General features: G+C 42.4%; 1 protein-coding gene across 1 annotated transcript in view; it reads right to left on the bottom strand.

Moving 5' to 3' along the window:
• LOC306752525 (ELKS/Rab6-interacting/CAST family member 1-like) overlaps positions 1 to 18,608 on the bottom strand; it is a gene marked incomplete at both ends in the record, with an annotated part of 135,456 nt that overhangs the window by 59,740 nt on the left and 57,108 nt on the right. The window contains one exon of the mRNA XM_079236291.1: positions 7,434 to 7,581. Within this exon, the coding sequence (XP_079092417.1) occupies positions 7,434 to 7,581 (148 nt within the window). The remainder of the gene's footprint in view (positions 1 to 7,433; positions 7,582 to 18,608) is intronic.

Consider the following 18,608-nt stretch of genomic DNA (forward strand, 5'->3'; position numbering starts at 1 on the left):
CTGGTACAACAAAAGAAGGGCGTGAGTTTGAGCCCCATCTTGAGATGTCTATATTGCAAAACAACAGGGATGAAACCTGCAGGTAAATGTTATGTCAGAAGTGGGGTTTGAACCCACGCCTCCAATTGGAGACCAGAAGCCTCTTTGCTGAGGAAGGAGTCAAGTCTTAAGTCTGGCGCCTTAGACCACTCGGCCATCCTGACAGCAGAATCAAAAATTCTGTCCTGGGTAGATGATTTAACTGTAACATCATGCGTTGCCTTGTAAAAATGCAGGTAAAATGATCTGTGGGATTTGAACCCCCTCAACTAGCCGGCCTGGTACAACAAAAGAAGGGCGTGAGTTTGAGCCCCATCTTGAGATGTCTATATTGCAAAACAACAGGGATGAAACCCGCAGGTAATATGATCTGTCAGAAGTGGGGTTTGAACCCACGCCTCCAATTGGAGACCAGAAGCCTCTTTGCTGAGGAAGGAGTCAAGTCTTGAGTCTGGCGCCTTAGACCACTCGGCCATCCTGACAGCAGAACCAAGAATTCTGTAAAGGGTAGATGATTTAACTGTAACATCATGCGTTGCCTTGTAAAAATGCAGGTAAAATGATCTGTGGGATTTGAACCCCCTCAACTAGCCGGCCTGGTACAACAAAAGAAGGGCGTGAGTTTGAGCCCCATCTTGAGATGTCTATATTGCAAAACAACAGGGATGAAACCTGCAGGTAAATGTTATGTCAGAAGTGGGATTTGAACCCACGCCTCCAATTGGAGACCAGAAGCCTCTTTGCTGAGGAAGGACTCAAGTCTTGAGTCTGGCGCCTTAGACCACTCGGCCATCCTGACTGCAGAACCAAGAATTCTGTAAAGGGTAGATGATTTAACTGTAACATCATGCGTTGCCTTGTAAAAATGCAGGTAAAATGATCTGTGGGATTTGAACCCCCTCAACTAGCCGGCCTGGTACAACAAAAGAAGGGCGTGAGTTTGAGCCCCATCTTGAGATGTCTATATTGCAAAACAACAGGGATGAAACCTGCAGGTAAATGTTATGTCAGAAGTGGGGTTTGAACCCACGCCTCCAATTGGAGACCAGAAGCCTCTTTGCTGAGGAAGGAGTCAAGTCTTAAGTCTGGCGCCTTAGACCACTCGGCCATCCTGACAGCAGAATCAAAAATTCTGTCCTGGGTAGATGATTTAACTGTAACATCATGCGTTGCCTTGTAAAAATGCAGGTAAAATGATCTGTGGGATTTGAACCCCCTCAACTAGCCGGTCTGGTACAACAAAAGAAGGGCGTGAGTTTGAGCCCCATCTTGAGATGTCTATATTGCAAAACAACAGGGATGAAACCTGCAGGTAATATGATCTGTCAGAAGTGGGGTTTGAACCCACGCCTCCAATTGGAGACCAGAAGCCTCTTTGCTGAGGAAGGAGTCAAGTCTTGAGTCTGGCGCCTTAGACCACTCGGCCATCCTGACAGCAGAACCAAGAATTCTGTAAAGGGTATATGATTTAACTGTAACATCATGCGTTGCCTTGTAAAAATGCAGGTAAAATGATCTGTGGGATTTGAACCCCCTCAACTAGCCGGCCTGGTACAACAAAAGAAGGGCGTGAGTTTGAGCCCCATCTTGAGATGTCTATATTGCAAAACAACAGGGATGAAACCTGCAGGTAAATGTTATGTCAGAAGTGGGATTTGAACCCACGCCTCCAATTGGAGACCAGAAGCCTCTTTGCTGAGGAAGGAGTCAAGTCTTGAGTCTGGCACCTTAGACCACTCGGCCATCCTGACAGCAGAATCAAAAATTCTGTCCTGGGTAGATGATTTAACTGTAACATCATGCGTTGCCTTGTAAAAATGCAGGTAAAATGATCTGTGGGATTTGAACCCCCTCAACTAGCCGGCCTGGTACAACAAAAGAAGGGCGTGAGTTTGAGCCCCATCTTGAGATGTCTATATTGCAAAACAACAGGGATGAAACCTGCAGGTAATATGATCTGTCAGAAGTGGGGTTTGAACCCACGCCTCCAATTGGAGACCAGAAGCCTCTTTGCTGAGGAAGGAGTCAAGTCTTAAGTCTGGCGCCTTAGACCACTCGGCCATCCTGACAGCAGAATCAAAAATTCTGTCCTGGGTAGATGATTTAACTGTAACATCATGCGTTGCCTTGTAAAAATGCAGGTAAAATGATCTGTGGGATTTGAACCCCCTCAACTAGCCGGCCTGGTACAACAAAAGAAGGGCGTGAGTTTGAGCCCCATCTTGAGATGTCTATATTGCAAAACAACAGGGATGAAACCTGCAGGTAATATGATCTGTCAGAAGTGGGGTTTGAACCCACGCCTCCAATTGGAGACCAGAAGCCTCTTTGCTGAGGAAGGAGTCAAGTCTTAAGTCTGGCGCCTTAGACCACTCGGCCATCCTGACAGCAGAATCAAAAATTCTGTCCTGGGTAGATGATTTAACTGTAACATCATGCGTTGCCTTGTAAAAATGCAGGTAAAATGATCTGTGGGATTTGAACCCCCTCAACTAGCCGGCCTGGTACAACAAAAGAAGGGCGTGAGTTTGAGCCCCATCTTGAGATGTCTATATTGCAAAACAACAGGAGTGAAAAATGATCTGTCAGAAGTGGGATTTGAACCCACGCCTCCATTTGGAGACCAGAAGCCTCTTTGCTGAGGAAGGAGGCAAGTTCAGACTCAAGACTTGACTCCTTCCTCAGCAAAGAGGCTTCTGGTCTCCAAGTGGAGGTGTGGGTTCAAGGCATTGCATGCTGTTACAGTCAAATCATCTACCCTTTACAGAAATCTTGGGTCTGCAGTCATATGGCTGACTGGTCTAAGGCACCAGACGCAAGACTTGACCCCTTCCTCAGCAAAGAGGCTTCTCGTCTCCAATTGGAGGCGTGGGTTCAAATCCCACTTCTGACAGATCTTTTTACAAGGCAACGCATGATGTTACAGTTAAATCATGTACCCAGGACAGAATTCTTCATTCAGCTGTCAGGATGGCCGAGTGGTCTAAGGCCCCAGACTCAAGACTTGACCCCTTCCTCAGCAAAGAGGCTTCTGGTCTCCAATTGGAGGCGTGGGTTCAAAATAAAGCAGAAAATAAAGAACTTTATCACAATATTCTAATTTTCTGAGACAGTCCTGTATACCGTCTCTAACCCATCCCTCAGTGTTGACATCAGTGATCTGAGAGGATGCTAAGGGGCCGGTTGATTCTATTACCAACTATAGCTGGACTTACTTTTACATCCTCTGTAACATCTGGCAAAGTATGGGACAGGACGGGAACATTACATTACATTTAATTACAATAAGTGCATTCAACCATGAGTACAAACTCAGAACAACAATAATCAAGAAATTACAATTTCTTCAATAAAGTCAAACTACAAGTGCTATCATTTAAGCATTTATCTTTTCTTCATCCCCCACAGTTAACACCAGAGCAGGCTAAACGCACCACCCTTGTTTAAATTAACGAGAGGACTGACGCTTTCAGAAAATGCCTGATTCGGTGTGAGATTTAATCATGTCATTTTCTGGTGGGACAGGCTCTCCCACGGTCTTTCTTTATTCTCTCGTCTGTCCTCTATCCATATGTAATACTGCTCAACCCAAAACACAACTTCTAAAGCAATGACTTAAAGGAGAAGAAAGAGACCTGAAGGAATGAAGAAAATTCACACACAACACACACACTTTCCTTGCTGGTCTTTCTTTACATCTTCCCCATTTCTCTAATTGTCAGGAATGCTGACCTCAGCGCACTTGCTGTGCCAACTCTCTCTTTCTCACTTAATCTAATCATCACACCATTATTTCTCTCCTCGTCTCATTGTTCCCTTCTTCTTCTCCCCTCCATCTATCCTTCCTACGGCGCTGCTGTAACCCGCTGACAACTGACAGAATGAGAAATAAATGAACATGGATTGAAGCAAGGGGGGGATGCTGAGTCATGCTTCGAATAAAATTATTTTATCGTGATAAGACTCAGAGGAATATTAGATCAGATTATTGTTTCATCTTTCCCCCAGTTGTAAAAGAGAACCTCGTTGATATCTGTGCAATTATCAATAATGAAAAGTTGCTGAGTCATGGCTAGACAAGAACTATTTCATCATGATACAAAATTAAATTTTTTTTTTGTATCTGTCAAGAAGATAAAGTTGTTGAGAAGTGGAACATTACAAATAACAATGGAAAGTGTCTGTTGAGCAATTAAGGAATTATTTCATTTTCATAAATGTTGAAGGAGGAATGAACTAGATTAGACTCACATTTATGCGTAAAGAGAGAGACAAATTAATAAAATCCCCATTCCTCACTCATTCACTGGTTCACTTCTGTCCTGAATAACAGAACTATCTCTTTTCAACTGCAGTTTCTTCTAGATTAAAGCCACATTCACACAGTCATCTCTTCACAGGATTCAAGTTTCAGAGGTTCAAAGTGACCACACAACGTGTGGTTATGTTTTAATGAGTGACGTGGGTTAGAAAAAAACAACAACAACTAAACAGGAACTTGGAAACTACCAACCAGTGATGTGACGAGCCAAAGTCTTAAAAATGTCCATAAGCCACACAGGTGCGGAACAATGTCCAAGGCCACGGCCACACATACACCACCTATAAATGTTAACCACATGTGTCTCTTGCAAGGGCAGATGGTGGTATATTCCACACCTTCCCCCTCTTCTCCTTCCATTTCGTAAAATACAACAATCACCCCCTTTTCTCTTTGCTTTTCCACAACTCTCTCTCTCTCTCTCTCTCTCTCTCTCTCTCTCTCTCTCTCTCTCTCTCTCGTGGTTTTAGTCTCTCCACCATACTGCTGAAGAAAAATGCTGCTAAATGTAAATAAAAGTGAAGAGAAGGAAAGAGACTGTGAGAAAGATATGAGAAGAAGAGTGAGGAGAGCTAAGGTCACCTTGATCTACAGCCATCTGCTCACACTGTGGCTGGGGGTCAAAGGGCAAAACACAGGAGACAGTTTCAGGGACAACCGTATATTCTTGAACACACACAGGTGTGTTTTATGTATGTAGTGTAAGTGCTGCACATATACAGATTCTTCTTTCTCTTGCATCCATCCCTTTAGCAGGTTAGTTTAAATATATGTTGTTATCTTTGCTATGTCATAAGCAAACTGTACACTAAAACAATACTGCATTCAGACGCTGAAGTTTCTCTTTCTATAAAGTCTGATGAAAATGGAACAAATACTTAGTACGTACCTGATTATTAAAAATAATGTGTCAGAGTAATTCTGAAGCACCCTACTACATTACATGCATTCGGTTGATTCAAATGTAGCCTTCTGTTCTGTTTAATAGCAGAAGCAAAGTGTCCATCCTGGCGAGTGATGGCCTTTCAAAGATTCTTCAGAGAAACGTTAAAAAAATGATGGCACGGTTCGTCCACCACACAGGTAAGTCAATTGTGACAATGAATGACGTTTTATTATTTTACAAATCAAAAAATACTACCTTCTGTTTTCACCTGCCATCACCTGATGGCAACCAGAGTTTACAGCTCACTTTCATCACTGATTTATACTTACCTATAATTTCAAAACACAACTGTCCATCTGTCAGGTTATCAGTGGCAAAGTGTGTGCATATGTCACTCTGAAGGACCGGGCTAAAAATACTACACCAGCATCCGCTCACTTGATAGTTACACTGTAAACACACACACACACACACACACACACACACACACACACACACACACACACACACACACACACACACACACAGATGGGAATTCTGAGGAAGTCTTGGCTGTGATCCATCATTGAGGGACTAAAAATGATGATACCACAGAGTGAGAGAGAGAGAGAGAGAGAGAAAGAGAGAGTGAGAGAGAAAATCCAAATAGGGGAATTAAACCACTCACACCCCTACACACACACATTGCACCAGACAGTAGAGTCTCTGTGTTGTGAGTAACCACCTTTGAGACCCTGAGGTGTCATAAAAGACTTCAAATAGGACGGAGAAAGATGAAGGGATGAGGGAGGAAGAGAGAGGAGAGTGATGCATGTTATAATGACTTCATTTGACACAGCCACTTTCGAACACCTTATGCTCACCCACTCTATGAAACACACACCTGCACATGTTATATTGAATACTCTGCACCTTATTCTATCCAATAAGTGTTTTTGTGGCAATAGTCAATAACTGGGAATCTTTTGCAACAAGATAATAGTTATATTTTTATCGATATGAGCAGCACAAAGCTGTGTCATCTCGGTTTGGTTGTGATATGTTAAATGCCATTATTTACCCTGTGTGGTTGGTACGTGCAATGTGCAACTGTTGGTCCCATGTACGATACATACATTTGTGTAGTAGGGAAATGAGAAGGTAATGCGTAGATTACTCTATATTTAAACTTCACAAATCAGTCGTTTCTTAATAGAAACAGGATCTCTGACAAAATTAAGTCAAGTAAAGGTGCGATGTCATGGACATAATGCTTAAAAATGAATATTGAAATTGTTCAAATCTATGCTTTTTTTTTATACAATAAATATCCAAACGTTGTTTTTACAGGCCTAGTGTGTAGCCGAGTCCATTAGTGGTTCAACTCACCATCCCATAAGCTCATGTCACAGCAGCTATGGTTATGGTACGTGGTAAAATCATGAGATAAACAGTAATTGGAGTCAGCAGGATTGAGGTGAAGCACTGGAGCTCTGACTTTGACCTTCTTATTATGTATCAAATTATTTATTAGTGTTGATCTTGGAAAATCATCTGCTGTTGCACTCTAAACTATCCTGAATTGGAGCATCAAATAACTGTCTCAGGGGGAATCAAGTAAGAAACAAAAACAAGAAGAGATATGGACAGAAAGTGAGAAGACACATGTACAGACGGGAGACCAGTGAAGAAGAAATCCACCAAACTCCCAGTAGGCTCATCCACTAAAGGGTTGGTTAATTTACTAGACCCACGAGAACCTTTACTGTGTGTGAGTGTGTCTCAGAGTGTGTGAATAGACCTCTGTGTGGAACCACAGAGGCATTTGGTCATGTGTTAGGTTGTGTGTGTTACTGTGTGTGTGTATATCTGCAGATAGAACATTAAAATAAACACAAATTTCATATGAAAGTGTTGCCACTGGAGATTTGTAGAACATGTGAACTCTGTGTGTGTTTGTGTGTGGTGAGTGTGGGAGGGGTAGCTTAATCCTAAATTTACTCTTGGTGGTCGGTGGACTGTGGTCACATCTGGACTCAGCTCCTCTCTGCCTCTCTTGTTTTCTTTGCTCCCCTCATCATTGCCACCTTACCTGTACTCCCTTTTTCTCCTTCCTCTTCACACTTCCTCTCCATCGCTGCTCCTCTACTTTTAAATAACTGACCAAAAGGTTTTCCAGGTGTTCACCTCCATGCGTAATAATCCTACCTGCTGTTTGAGCTGATGAACCAGACCGTCCTTCTCTCTCTTCAGAGATGCCACCTCCTCCTGGGTTTTCTTCTTCTTGGATGAGGAAAGCTCCAGCAGGGCAATGTTGGCGTCTTTCTCACTTATGGCTGCCAGCAGGGCCTCTTGCCTGTACAAAGAACAATCATACATGTTGTTAGCCAAATTAGAAATTAACTTAATTTGATTTAATTAAAGCCACGCTTGGTGACGTTGCACATGATGGCAACACTGCAATATCAGTGGGAGCTAACTGCTCAAATTGAAACACACAGGAATTGCGTGGTGAAAGCAGTTTCAGCTCAGAAACATCATAGAGGGTTGTTTCACCTCAATTAAAAATGTCCATTTTCAAACACCATTCAAGCTGTTTAACAACTTTTTATTTAAATCTTCTGAGCTTTATCCTAAGTAAAAGGGAACACAAGATGTCCCTGTTAATTTTGTTTTACTTTATGAGCACCACAAACTAAATTACAGTCAACTCCCTAAAATTGGGTTGGAAACGCAACTCAAATCAAAATCCCCACAATGGATCCCAAACTATCTGCATGACTGGATACTAATTAGCGTGTACTTAAATTTCTGTGGTGAACCCTTCTGGTGTCAACAAATGGAGTATGGCCCTCTTCAATGGGGAACCAGTTTGTAATTTAGGAGGATAGAATTGGTATATTTGTCCAAAGATATGAGGCTTCCTGGTGGTCAAGTATGATGCATACCATGCAATCAAGATGTTTCCAGTTTGTTTTTTAGTGAGGACCTTTATGGCATGTTCACTCTTCCTCTCCTGTTGCTTTTCATATGATCAACCAATAAGGAATTAATCGCAATGTGTTTAACCACCTGTAACTTACTCTAATTATATGAATTCATACACACACTCACTCTCTGTTTGTGTACAGGTATTACTCTCTGTGTCTATCTTTCCAGCCTCTCTTGTTTCTCCCTATCCCTTCCCCCTGCCCGCATAGTGCGGCTGACAGATAGATAGCATTCCATGTGGTTCAGGAAGCAACAAGCCGCATCCCATCCATCCCATCGGCTACAGATCTGGTCGAGCCGCAACCGAGGACACGCAAAGATCAGAACTCTCAGAATTACGTCCATTTCCAGAGAGAAGCTAAATCACAAAGAGTTTTCCACAACCCTCAAGGGGCTCAATGATTGGCCACACGCAATTACACGTGCATATCTAACACACTAAAATGCAAACTTGTATAGGAAGGAATAAACAAATTCTCACATTGTACTCTTGCAATCTGTGATATATCGAGAGTGATTTGGGCCAAACAAAAACTTCAGTTTCGAGAGTACAATATTCACGTCAACTGAAAAGGTGCTCAAGAAATAGAGTAAGAGCAAAGGTACTCTGTATCTACAGTAAGCATGTATGAAGATAAACATACAAACACACAGAAATACAATCATCCAGATACACACACGCACATCCACACTGACGCAGGCTGAGGCATAATACATTTACATTTTTTTAAATCCTTTTATCGTTCACTTTCTCTCTTTAGTCAGCACACAATTATACCGTTTATCACTCCCTCATGCACAAACCCACACATAAAGATACAGATACAGCGGCGCAGTGAGGAATGCTGTGCTGAGAGTGTCTAAATGAAAACAGATTACATGTTTGGACTGTGTGAAGACCCACAGATGCTTTGGTCAACCTCGCTGACCACACTGTCAGTGTAGAAGTGTCCCATCATGCATCTGGACTGCAGCAATCCTGTCGGGAGCAGGGGGTGAGGAAGTCGAGACTGGGGTTGGCCGAGTGATTCCCTCAGCCCATCTGGTCACTGTCAGCAGCTCACAAGCTTTCCAGATTTGTGAATATAAATGCAACTTTTTGAGATACAATAAATTGAAGTGATACGATATTGTAATATTATATGTTTCAAAACAGCCCTGGTCATTTTTGGGGGATTCAAAATGCTTCTTCTTTGCATCATAGTGTTGAACATTTACTCTAACCAACATGAGCTCTTGGACTTGGACTACCAGAAAGAACATTTTCCTGACTTCCACATTGTGAGATGCTGGAACACTGTCACAATCTTTCCTGTTCTATTTTCACAAAAACAGTACACACACACGCACACGCACACGCACACACACACACACACACACACACACACACACACACACACACACACACAGGAAGGCTAATGGAACATTAGTCTTGTTAAAGCTAACAGTGCGTCTAGTTTTATACCATATCTGAGAGTTACCTGCCAGCACATGGCGCTTATAAACCCTGGTGATAAAATGATATTTATTCCAGATGCACCACTCTCATTCTGGGCCTCTCTATGGCTCTCCCTTCATCTCAGTTTGACACACATACACACACACACTTACTCTGTGCTTGGCCAGAGCTAAACACATGCTTATGACAAGTGCTGGTTGCGGCTACTGCTGTTACTATGTGATCATTAAAATGTGTTTCAAGTGCAGCTCTCTTTTGCTAAATCTTTAGATAATTCTCCTGTCAGAGGGCTCTTAAAAACATAGTATGCTCTCAGCTCTGCTGGCAATGTGTCCTTACCATTGAAAACAACTAAAAAAAGAAGCCAGCACTGTGTGGAGGAAAGGTTCCCAGTGGATACGAAGCCTTAGATCTGTAACTTTCCTTTCAAGTCTTTCCTTTCTGCAGGAATGTGGTGAGCACAGAAGGATGAAGGAAGGTCTACCAACAGTAAGGAAAAGCTTATTAAAGAGGTATCAGTAAGATCTTCATTGTTCTGTATTTTGGCAACACTCTTTGTTTCAGATGTTATAGTATTTTTGCAAAACACATCCTAGAGATTACTTGTAAATCTGTGCATGTTTTGCCCTGGATTTTGTTTGGATGTCACTCTGTTCTTTGACTGGTCAGCCATGGAATCTGTTGTTAGCTAACAAGGACTCCATCAGAAAAGACACACTACATCTTTGTACCAGTAATTTCAATGTCTTCTGTGCATGACAACTATGGTGAGTTAAGGAAAGATTGTGTTATGACAAATAAACTGTTACAGACAACTAAGAAACTTGGTTAGGGTTGTAAACCAACTGGCTGTGGGTCTGACAAGGATAAGCCTGCGGGGGCTTTCTGAGAATCCAGTGTGGCTCGTTGATATCCCGGCCAAGACCTTCTTTTATGTCTGCTGTTTATTATTTACAGTCCTATCAGCAACTTCAGATGCAAGAGTTGGAGTTAAGAGACAACATGTACGACCGGATTGTTTCACAAATAGCCAGTTTACCAACTCATTTTAAACCAATAAAAAGCCAGATCCTCGTCAGTCGACAGCCAGTGGGGACAAAAAAAGAAGACATTTGGTACATCTGGCATTGGACGCAACTTTTGGTCTTTGCATCAAAGTTGAGTATCCACCACTCCAACCTCCTCCAAAACCTTACTTCAGCTGGCACTGAGCATTGGCGTTGGCTGTACATTATGAGGTGCAGAATCATTCAATGATTCCTCGGGATGTTGGCCATCGTTTTATATATATATTTATTTACATATATATATTTTTTTTTTACAACAAACCCCCAACAAGCTAACAAAAGACATACAATGGCTTTCTGTTCACCAGAAAACCCTGACTTTCATGAGTGTGAACAAAAACACTTTAAAAGAATGCAGAAAACTGGCCGCAGGCTGAATCACCATTGTATGCCGAACGGTAATGGTGGTGAGTAGTAAAACAGTCATATATTTATATGAACATTTCACAGGTTATTCAATTTAACAAGTTTCCATTTACGTTATATATTCTCTTCCCAGTTCCTTTCGGGCTCTCTCTCTCTCACCTAATCTCTATCAGTGTCTCTCGCCCACCCTGCATTTCTCATCTCTTTCTCTTCACCTCTCCCCTCGTCACTCGTTCTATCTCTCCGTCTGGAAAGAGGACAGGAGGCATTCTTTCCGTCATTCGGCAGTCGTGTGCCATGATGTCATCGCCATGGCGACAAGGCAGACGGTAAGCAGATACACGCAGGCACCTGACCCCAACCCCAGCACACAAACACACACACACGCACGCACACACACACACACACACACACACACACACACACACACACACACACACACACACACACACACACACACACACACACACACACACACACACACACACACACACAGGGGGCTCTCTCCTTCCTAAAACCACTTAAGGCACCTCACTCTATCAGAAACACTAATGCCCGGTCTTAGATCACTCACACACACACACAAAAGCAGCTTCCCGTGTGTGCTGCGTTATCTCTTCCATGCCGTCGCCCTCTACTGCAATCTACAGTGTGTGTGTGTGTGTGTGTGTGTGTGTGTGTGTGTGTGTGTGTGTGTTCAAGTGACAGTTGTATGTGTGGGTTTATGACAGCATGTCTTTCTGTAGGTGCGTGTGTGGTCATAAGCATGTGCTTATATATATATATATATATATATATCAGTGTGCGTGAATGTTCACAAGTTGTCTTTGTGTATTCAAGGCTTCATACTGTGTGTGTGTGTGTGTGTGCGTGTGTGTGTAACAGTAAAGTGTGTGTGTCCCAGTGTGTGTGTGTAAAGTAGATCCAGTCCTGTGTGACATTAGCCAGTCGCCGTCTAAGACAAACACAGAGCTATTTTAGAAATAATCCCCTCTCTACTCTCTCGTTCTGACTGAACAAAGCAGATCTCCATTGTTTTCGGTGACACTGTCTGCTCTGGTTACACAGGAGGCTGCTTGTAGGACGCCAGAGTTTACTCTTTAACCCCTGTAGGACATGGTGCGTGTCAAGCTCGGCCTCATTTCTGTGTCGGGAGGTTTCCCTCTGCAAGCTGGGCTACAGAGAACCACATGCAAGACTTGTTCAGACTTTGAGGAATGTTTTTTCAAAACCGTCTCCACCGTGATTGACCAAATTTTGAGATCAGCAGATTCACACGGCTGGAGACGGGGGAATTAGAAAAATGTGATAATCATATTTACTGTAATCATGAGGGCTGTGTGCTTTGGTTTGCTTTGGAGGAGACTTAATGAGTTCAGAAACAGAGAAAAAATACAACTTCAGGTTGTATCAACCCAGGACTGAAATTAACAATAATTATGGAATAATGCTTCTCTATGCCACTAAATCTGGACAGTGGAGGCCTGAGATGCCTGATTGGAGGATCAAAGAACCAACTGCTGAGTGACAAAAGGGAAGATGTGACTTTACTGACAAGTGTAGTTAAAGTTCTGAAATACAGCCTCAATCATTGTACCTCAATCAACTCTACCTTGTTTTGTTTATTTCTCCTTTATTTAGTCTGTCAAGGCATGAAATGATGTAGGTGAGTGATGGTCACAGAGCTCACGGCAGATGTGGCTCAAAAGAGGACAGCCATGGGGAGTTAGGATACAAGCTGAGGTTAGATCAGCCTCAGCTGGGTCGCCCGGGGGAAGGTTAAAGACATCTAAAACACCTGAAGATGTGAGGATGAACCACAATAAGTTCAATATCCAGTAAGAGCATTCTAAGCTTGATGTATATGCAGCTGATAATAACATCATACTTAAAAAGTTGAAAATTGTTAATTCAGCAGAGTGGCAAACTCAATGTAGACTTTCTAGATTTGTTTATGGTAGAACTGCATTAACATGCACATCATGCACTCCTGAATCCTGTCCACATTCTCACTGTTCTGTTTGTCAGAAAGAAAAGGAGAGAAACAACTGTCTGGAATAACTTTGAATAACTGAATTGTAAGAAAAAGTGTGGTTTTAAAGAGAGAAGAGAGCGGAGGAGAGATGAGAGGAATGAGATACAGGAGGGCACAGCTGGCTCTCAGTGCCTGGAGGCGCGCACACACACACACGCACACACACGCACACACACACATGCACGCACACACACACATGCACGCACACACGCATGAGTATAGAAAGATGGATGGAAGAAATCTGTGCTGGAAACGTCTTATTTTCATTATTTCTAATCAGGTGGCTTTTAATTGACAGACCTCACACACACACACACACACACACACACACACAAACACACACACACACACACACACACACACACACACACACACACACACACACACACACACACACACACACACACACAGTTTAGTTTCTGAGTCTCCAGAGTGGGGCCCTGCAGAGTAGTATTTCTCTCCCAGCTGACAGCTTCTGTCCTGGGGCAGACAGCCAGCGAGCACTGGGGGCCACTATTCTCATCTGCTCTGAGCTGACGCTCTCTCTCTCTCACACTCACACACACACACAAACACACACACACATTTGAGGTGTGAACTGCTGCTTTGCCTCACAGCTCAAAATATTGAGGAGAAAGAAAAGAGTAAAGTAAGAAAGTAAGAAACAGAGCGAGAAAAGAATTAAACTAGAGGCCTCTCTTTTATGTTTTACCCTGCACCCTCTAATACACACACACACACACACACACTACACTATACTAAATACAGTATATATACAGTATATATATATATATATAGATATATATGACATGGAGTCGATAGTACCTTTAAAGTAAGGCTTTCCTCTACTTTGAGTACGCACACTGGTTTATGGCTCAACAAGAGAAAACACAGGGCAATGAATGCACACATCAGAGCAGGTTTTATGAAACATTTGTTAGTGCTGGCCGGCCATGTGTGCAGCATCAAAGCAAAGACAGCCAATAAAGCCTTAGTTTATAGTAAACTATTTACTGCTGCTCTCTCTGCTGCAAAAGCGCCAACACAAAGTTTCACTTCACTGGATTATAACCGAAGTTATTAGAGAAAATGATCGACACCTACCGCAGTTGTTATGTGCATTCACAACTTTGAAATTGCTCTCGAGGGCTACATTAAGCCAAACACATCAAAGCGATAATAGTAGGTTGAAAATGCATAATAATGATAAAATGATTATCAGGAATTACAGTCAAGAATGTCTGCAAGGCTTTTATTCAACGCCAAAAACCCAAATGTGTTTTCTGATCTGCAAAGTTTACTTGTTTATTTACACTGTAAGAAAGTGAAAGGTTTCCTGCAGCCTGGACACCTGTGATGCCTCATGTCTCCACCACACAATGTTAAGCCCAAGGCATCGTCCCTCTGGAGGTCTGTCTTCAAACACTGCACCAATCTGTCCTCGGTCAAATCTCAAATGGCCTTTGCAGAACTGTTTTTAATGTCTGATTCATGTATGTTTTATATATATGTTTTAGTTTTTTTTATCATAAGTTATCGTAACTGTAACATTTCTATAAATTAAATGTGTTTCTGTCAGGACAGCAGCCAGGTCCTGATTTGATAGAAACTTTGTTTTATCTTTGAAAGACACTACTTAGATTAAAATAACCGACTGTAAAATGTACAATAACACACTGAGAACATAAGGATTGTTGGCGAGGTCTTTTTGAAAGCTGTGTGTGTGTGTGTGTGTGTGTGTGTGTGTGTGTGTGTGTGTGTGTGTGTCTGTGTGCGTGTCTTAAACTATAGTGGAAGTGGGTCAGAGACAGTAGATATAAATGATTTAGTATGGAGGGAGAAGATGGGACGAGAGGCCATCAGAGAGAATCAGAAAAAGTGAAAGAGAGAGAAAGAGCATGTTAGGAAAATAGGTTAAAGCTGGTGCATAGGATAAGTGTGTGTGTGTGTGTGTGTGTGTGTGTGTGTGTGTGTGTGTGTGTGTGTGTGTGTGTGTGTGTGTGTGTCTGTCTGTTTGTGTGTGTCTGTGTGTGTGTTTGAGAGGGAGAGAAAAGCTCCCCTCAAGGAGCTGTTGTACATCAGAGAGGCTTAAAGAAAGACAGCGAGAAGGCTTACACACACTAACACACACACACATAGAAAAAACAGCATTGACAGGGAAGGGAATAAAATAACTGGAGGATTTGGAGGGAAAACAAATCAAAGAGACGTGAAAGGGGAGAGAGGAAGAGGAATGGAGGGAGGGAGGAAGTTGCGGCGAGGGGAGGCAGAGAGACAAAGGCAGTAAGAGGGAGAGAGAGGAGGGCAGGTGGGACTGCTGCATGACAGAATGAGGATCTGTTCTCCACACATTTCCTCTACTTCTCGCTCCCTTTTTTCTCCTTAAAAATGCTCTTGCTCCCTCACCTCTCTCTTTCTCTTTCTCTGTCTATCTCTCTCACACACACACATTTAAAAAAAACACACACTGTGACTAATAAGAAAGGTGTAAAAATGCATTATCCATGGTCTGCGGGAGCTTACTCTTTCCATGGGACCACACACACACACACACACACACACACACACACACACACACACACACACACACACACACACACACACACACACAGTGTGACCAAAGATGCAGCTTTGGCTCATTGTGGTTCTTTACAGTAAATCCATTTCTACGCTGTGTTACAGAGACATCTGCTTGCAATCTGTCGGCACAAACTCACTCCTGTAACACTAACCAGCCGCAGCAACGGACACCTGCAACTCCCAAATGTCTATGAAAGAGATTTAAAGAAACAATTTTTGCTATATTTGACAATGTGAGAGTGACAAATATGTTTCTGTCAATCTGTGGGTGCTCAGCAACTTCAAACCCTCGTCACACACAGTATACTCGGGAAAGACTGTCGGTATCCCCATTTATATGATTGGTGGCATCTTATTGGTTTTCATCCTAATGTAGCGCAAAACTGACAGAATAAAAAAATCTGCAAAAGAAAATGCAAATGACTGTTTTCATCTGCTGTTATGTGAATATGAAATGTGTTTCATGTATTATTTGAGGGAGGTTACAGTCTTCTCATTGGTCCAAACCGATCTGATGTTTTTGTCTCTTCAGTGGAGCGAGTCACATGCTTCATGTACATCATGATTTATTCGCGATGTCTGTTTTCATTTGTTGCATTTTGCTTTTACTGATACACCAAACTCCACCTCAGCCAGCTGTTGATGACTTAATTAGTAGAACTTTGATGGAATATAATCCATTTTTGATGCGTATATGTGCTCAGTTTCTTTGCTCACTGCGTGTATCCTCTGACTTGAATGTCGCTGTGAGCCAACTCTCCCATTAAGCAGGATGAAGTTTTCAAATGGAAATACATTGTGTACATTGAAGTAGAATATATGGTCGTAACAGAGTCGTCAGGTTATAAATATGTCTATTTCTCTCTCCAGCTTCTTCTCAGAGTATGTTAAACAAGCCAACCTGTCACTAGTCTGTCCCGTTGTTCTATGTTCCTAATCCGCATATTACAGTTTTATTATTTCAGGAATATAAATGTAATTGTTTGGCACTCGTAACATATTATCAGAGGCTTTGAAAAAAAATATGCATGTTTAGTTTTCTACTTTTTTGATAAGTTTTCCCTCTTCATCGCTCCGTCTCCCTCTTTGCTGTTTAATGATCTGTTTGATGGCCTGGCGTTCACAACCTTTAATTAGCGGAGGACAACAGGCGAGTCCAAGTTTTGCCGCATCCTGTTTTCCTTTATCTGTTCTCTCTCTCCTCTTTTTGTTCTGATGAGTTTGGTTCTCTCCCGCCTTTTGGGACATTTTGCTCTTGTTCTTGGCTCATTTTGCTTGCTTTAAATTCCCTTGCCTTTCCTCTTCTTATTCAGTGTTCTTAATTAGAGTGAGAGTTCTGCAATACATTACACATAAAGTATGGCAATAAAGATATAAATTAAAATACAGACGAGTGCCATAAAAAGGAGACTTTCTCTTTTTTCTCTCCTGTATATTCAGCTAAAGATCACTGGTTTGCAAGGCTTCAGAGACTTTCAGAAAACCCTGTTATTTGAATACAACTTTGAACTGAGGCACATCTTTTATTGCTTCTATTTTCCGCGATTCATTCCCTCTCTCAGTCTCTCACAAGAGAGAAGGAAGAATCAAAAAGTAAAGACGAAGACAGCCAGAGTTGGAGAGAAGAGGGCAAGACAGGAAGGTTCAGAGAGCGCAAGACAAATGGAGAGAAAAGAGGGAGACGGAGAGTGAGGCGCCCTGATTTGAGCTTGTAAGACTCTGTGTCAAAGCAGCATGCCCCTTTTTGTCATACTAAGCCCTCAACATGTCTGTCTCACACACACACACACACACACACACACAACGCACAACAAATACACACACACAGACTTGTTTTGGCACACTGTGGATTAATCTCATTTTTGGGGGATCAAAGTGCCTGTCTCTGGTGCGCTGCCATAAGCATGTGTACATGAATCTGTGTGGGAGGATGTATTTATATGTGTGTGTGTGTGTGTGTGTGTGTGTGTGTGTGTGTGTGTGTGTGTGTGTGTGTGTGTGTGTGTGTGTGTGTGTGTGTGTGTATACATCTCCAAATGTTCCTTAGGAAGTGAAAGCTTCTCAGCAGTCATGCTGTCTCATCTGGTTTTGTAAGTGACTCTGTGTGTATGTGTGTCTGAAGGCAACATGCACTTCTTATGTTAGTAATGGGATAGCTGTGCCATGTGTGTGTGTGTGTGTGTGTGTGTGTGTGTGTGTGTGTGTGTGTGTGTGTGTGTGTGTGTGTGTGTGTGTGTTGAGTGCTTATTTTACACGTGCAGTCATACTGTTAGTGATGGCTTTCCGGCTGCAGAGCTGTTGTTCTATTGAAAACAAGATATTTGACTGCATGCACACAAACAGAGGGACACAAAAAGCACACACAGATGCACACCATCGATTAGTTTCAGTATGTAGTGACGACAGTGAGAAATACGGCCTGCCAGACAGCCAAAAATCTAAGGATAATTACGTTTCCAGACAGATGTCGGCTCAGAATAGAGAGATGGGTGGTAAGGGGCAGAAGAGATGTAAAGAATAATGAAAAAGGGTAAAAGGAGGGACGAAGGGAGGGATGGCGGAAGGGGTCCAGGGAGAGGTTTGAGGGTTGGATGGAGGCTGGGTGGGAGATAAAACAAAGTACACAGCAGCAAAGGAGAAATAAATTGAATTTATAGTGTTCACCTTGAGGTATCAGCCAAGGCTCTCACTGCAGGACGCTGAAGACAGCGCAGCAACTCTGTGTTTCTACAGACTCTCTTTATAGTTTAATTGTACATGTGGTGCAAAACAGGGCGGGTTGTGTGTAAACAGACTTAAAGTGTCCTCATTCTTGATGCTAAATGCTTCTTTTGGGCAAAAAGAACATCCCGTTCCAGGAAATCTCCGTAGATTTTGGCATTTCC

This window comes from Taurulus bubalis, assembly GCF_910589615.1.
Source record: "Taurulus bubalis genome assembly, chromosome: 20".
In the NCBI taxonomy this organism is placed as follows: Eukaryota; Metazoa; Chordata; class Actinopteri; order Perciformes; family Cottidae; genus Taurulus; species Taurulus bubalis.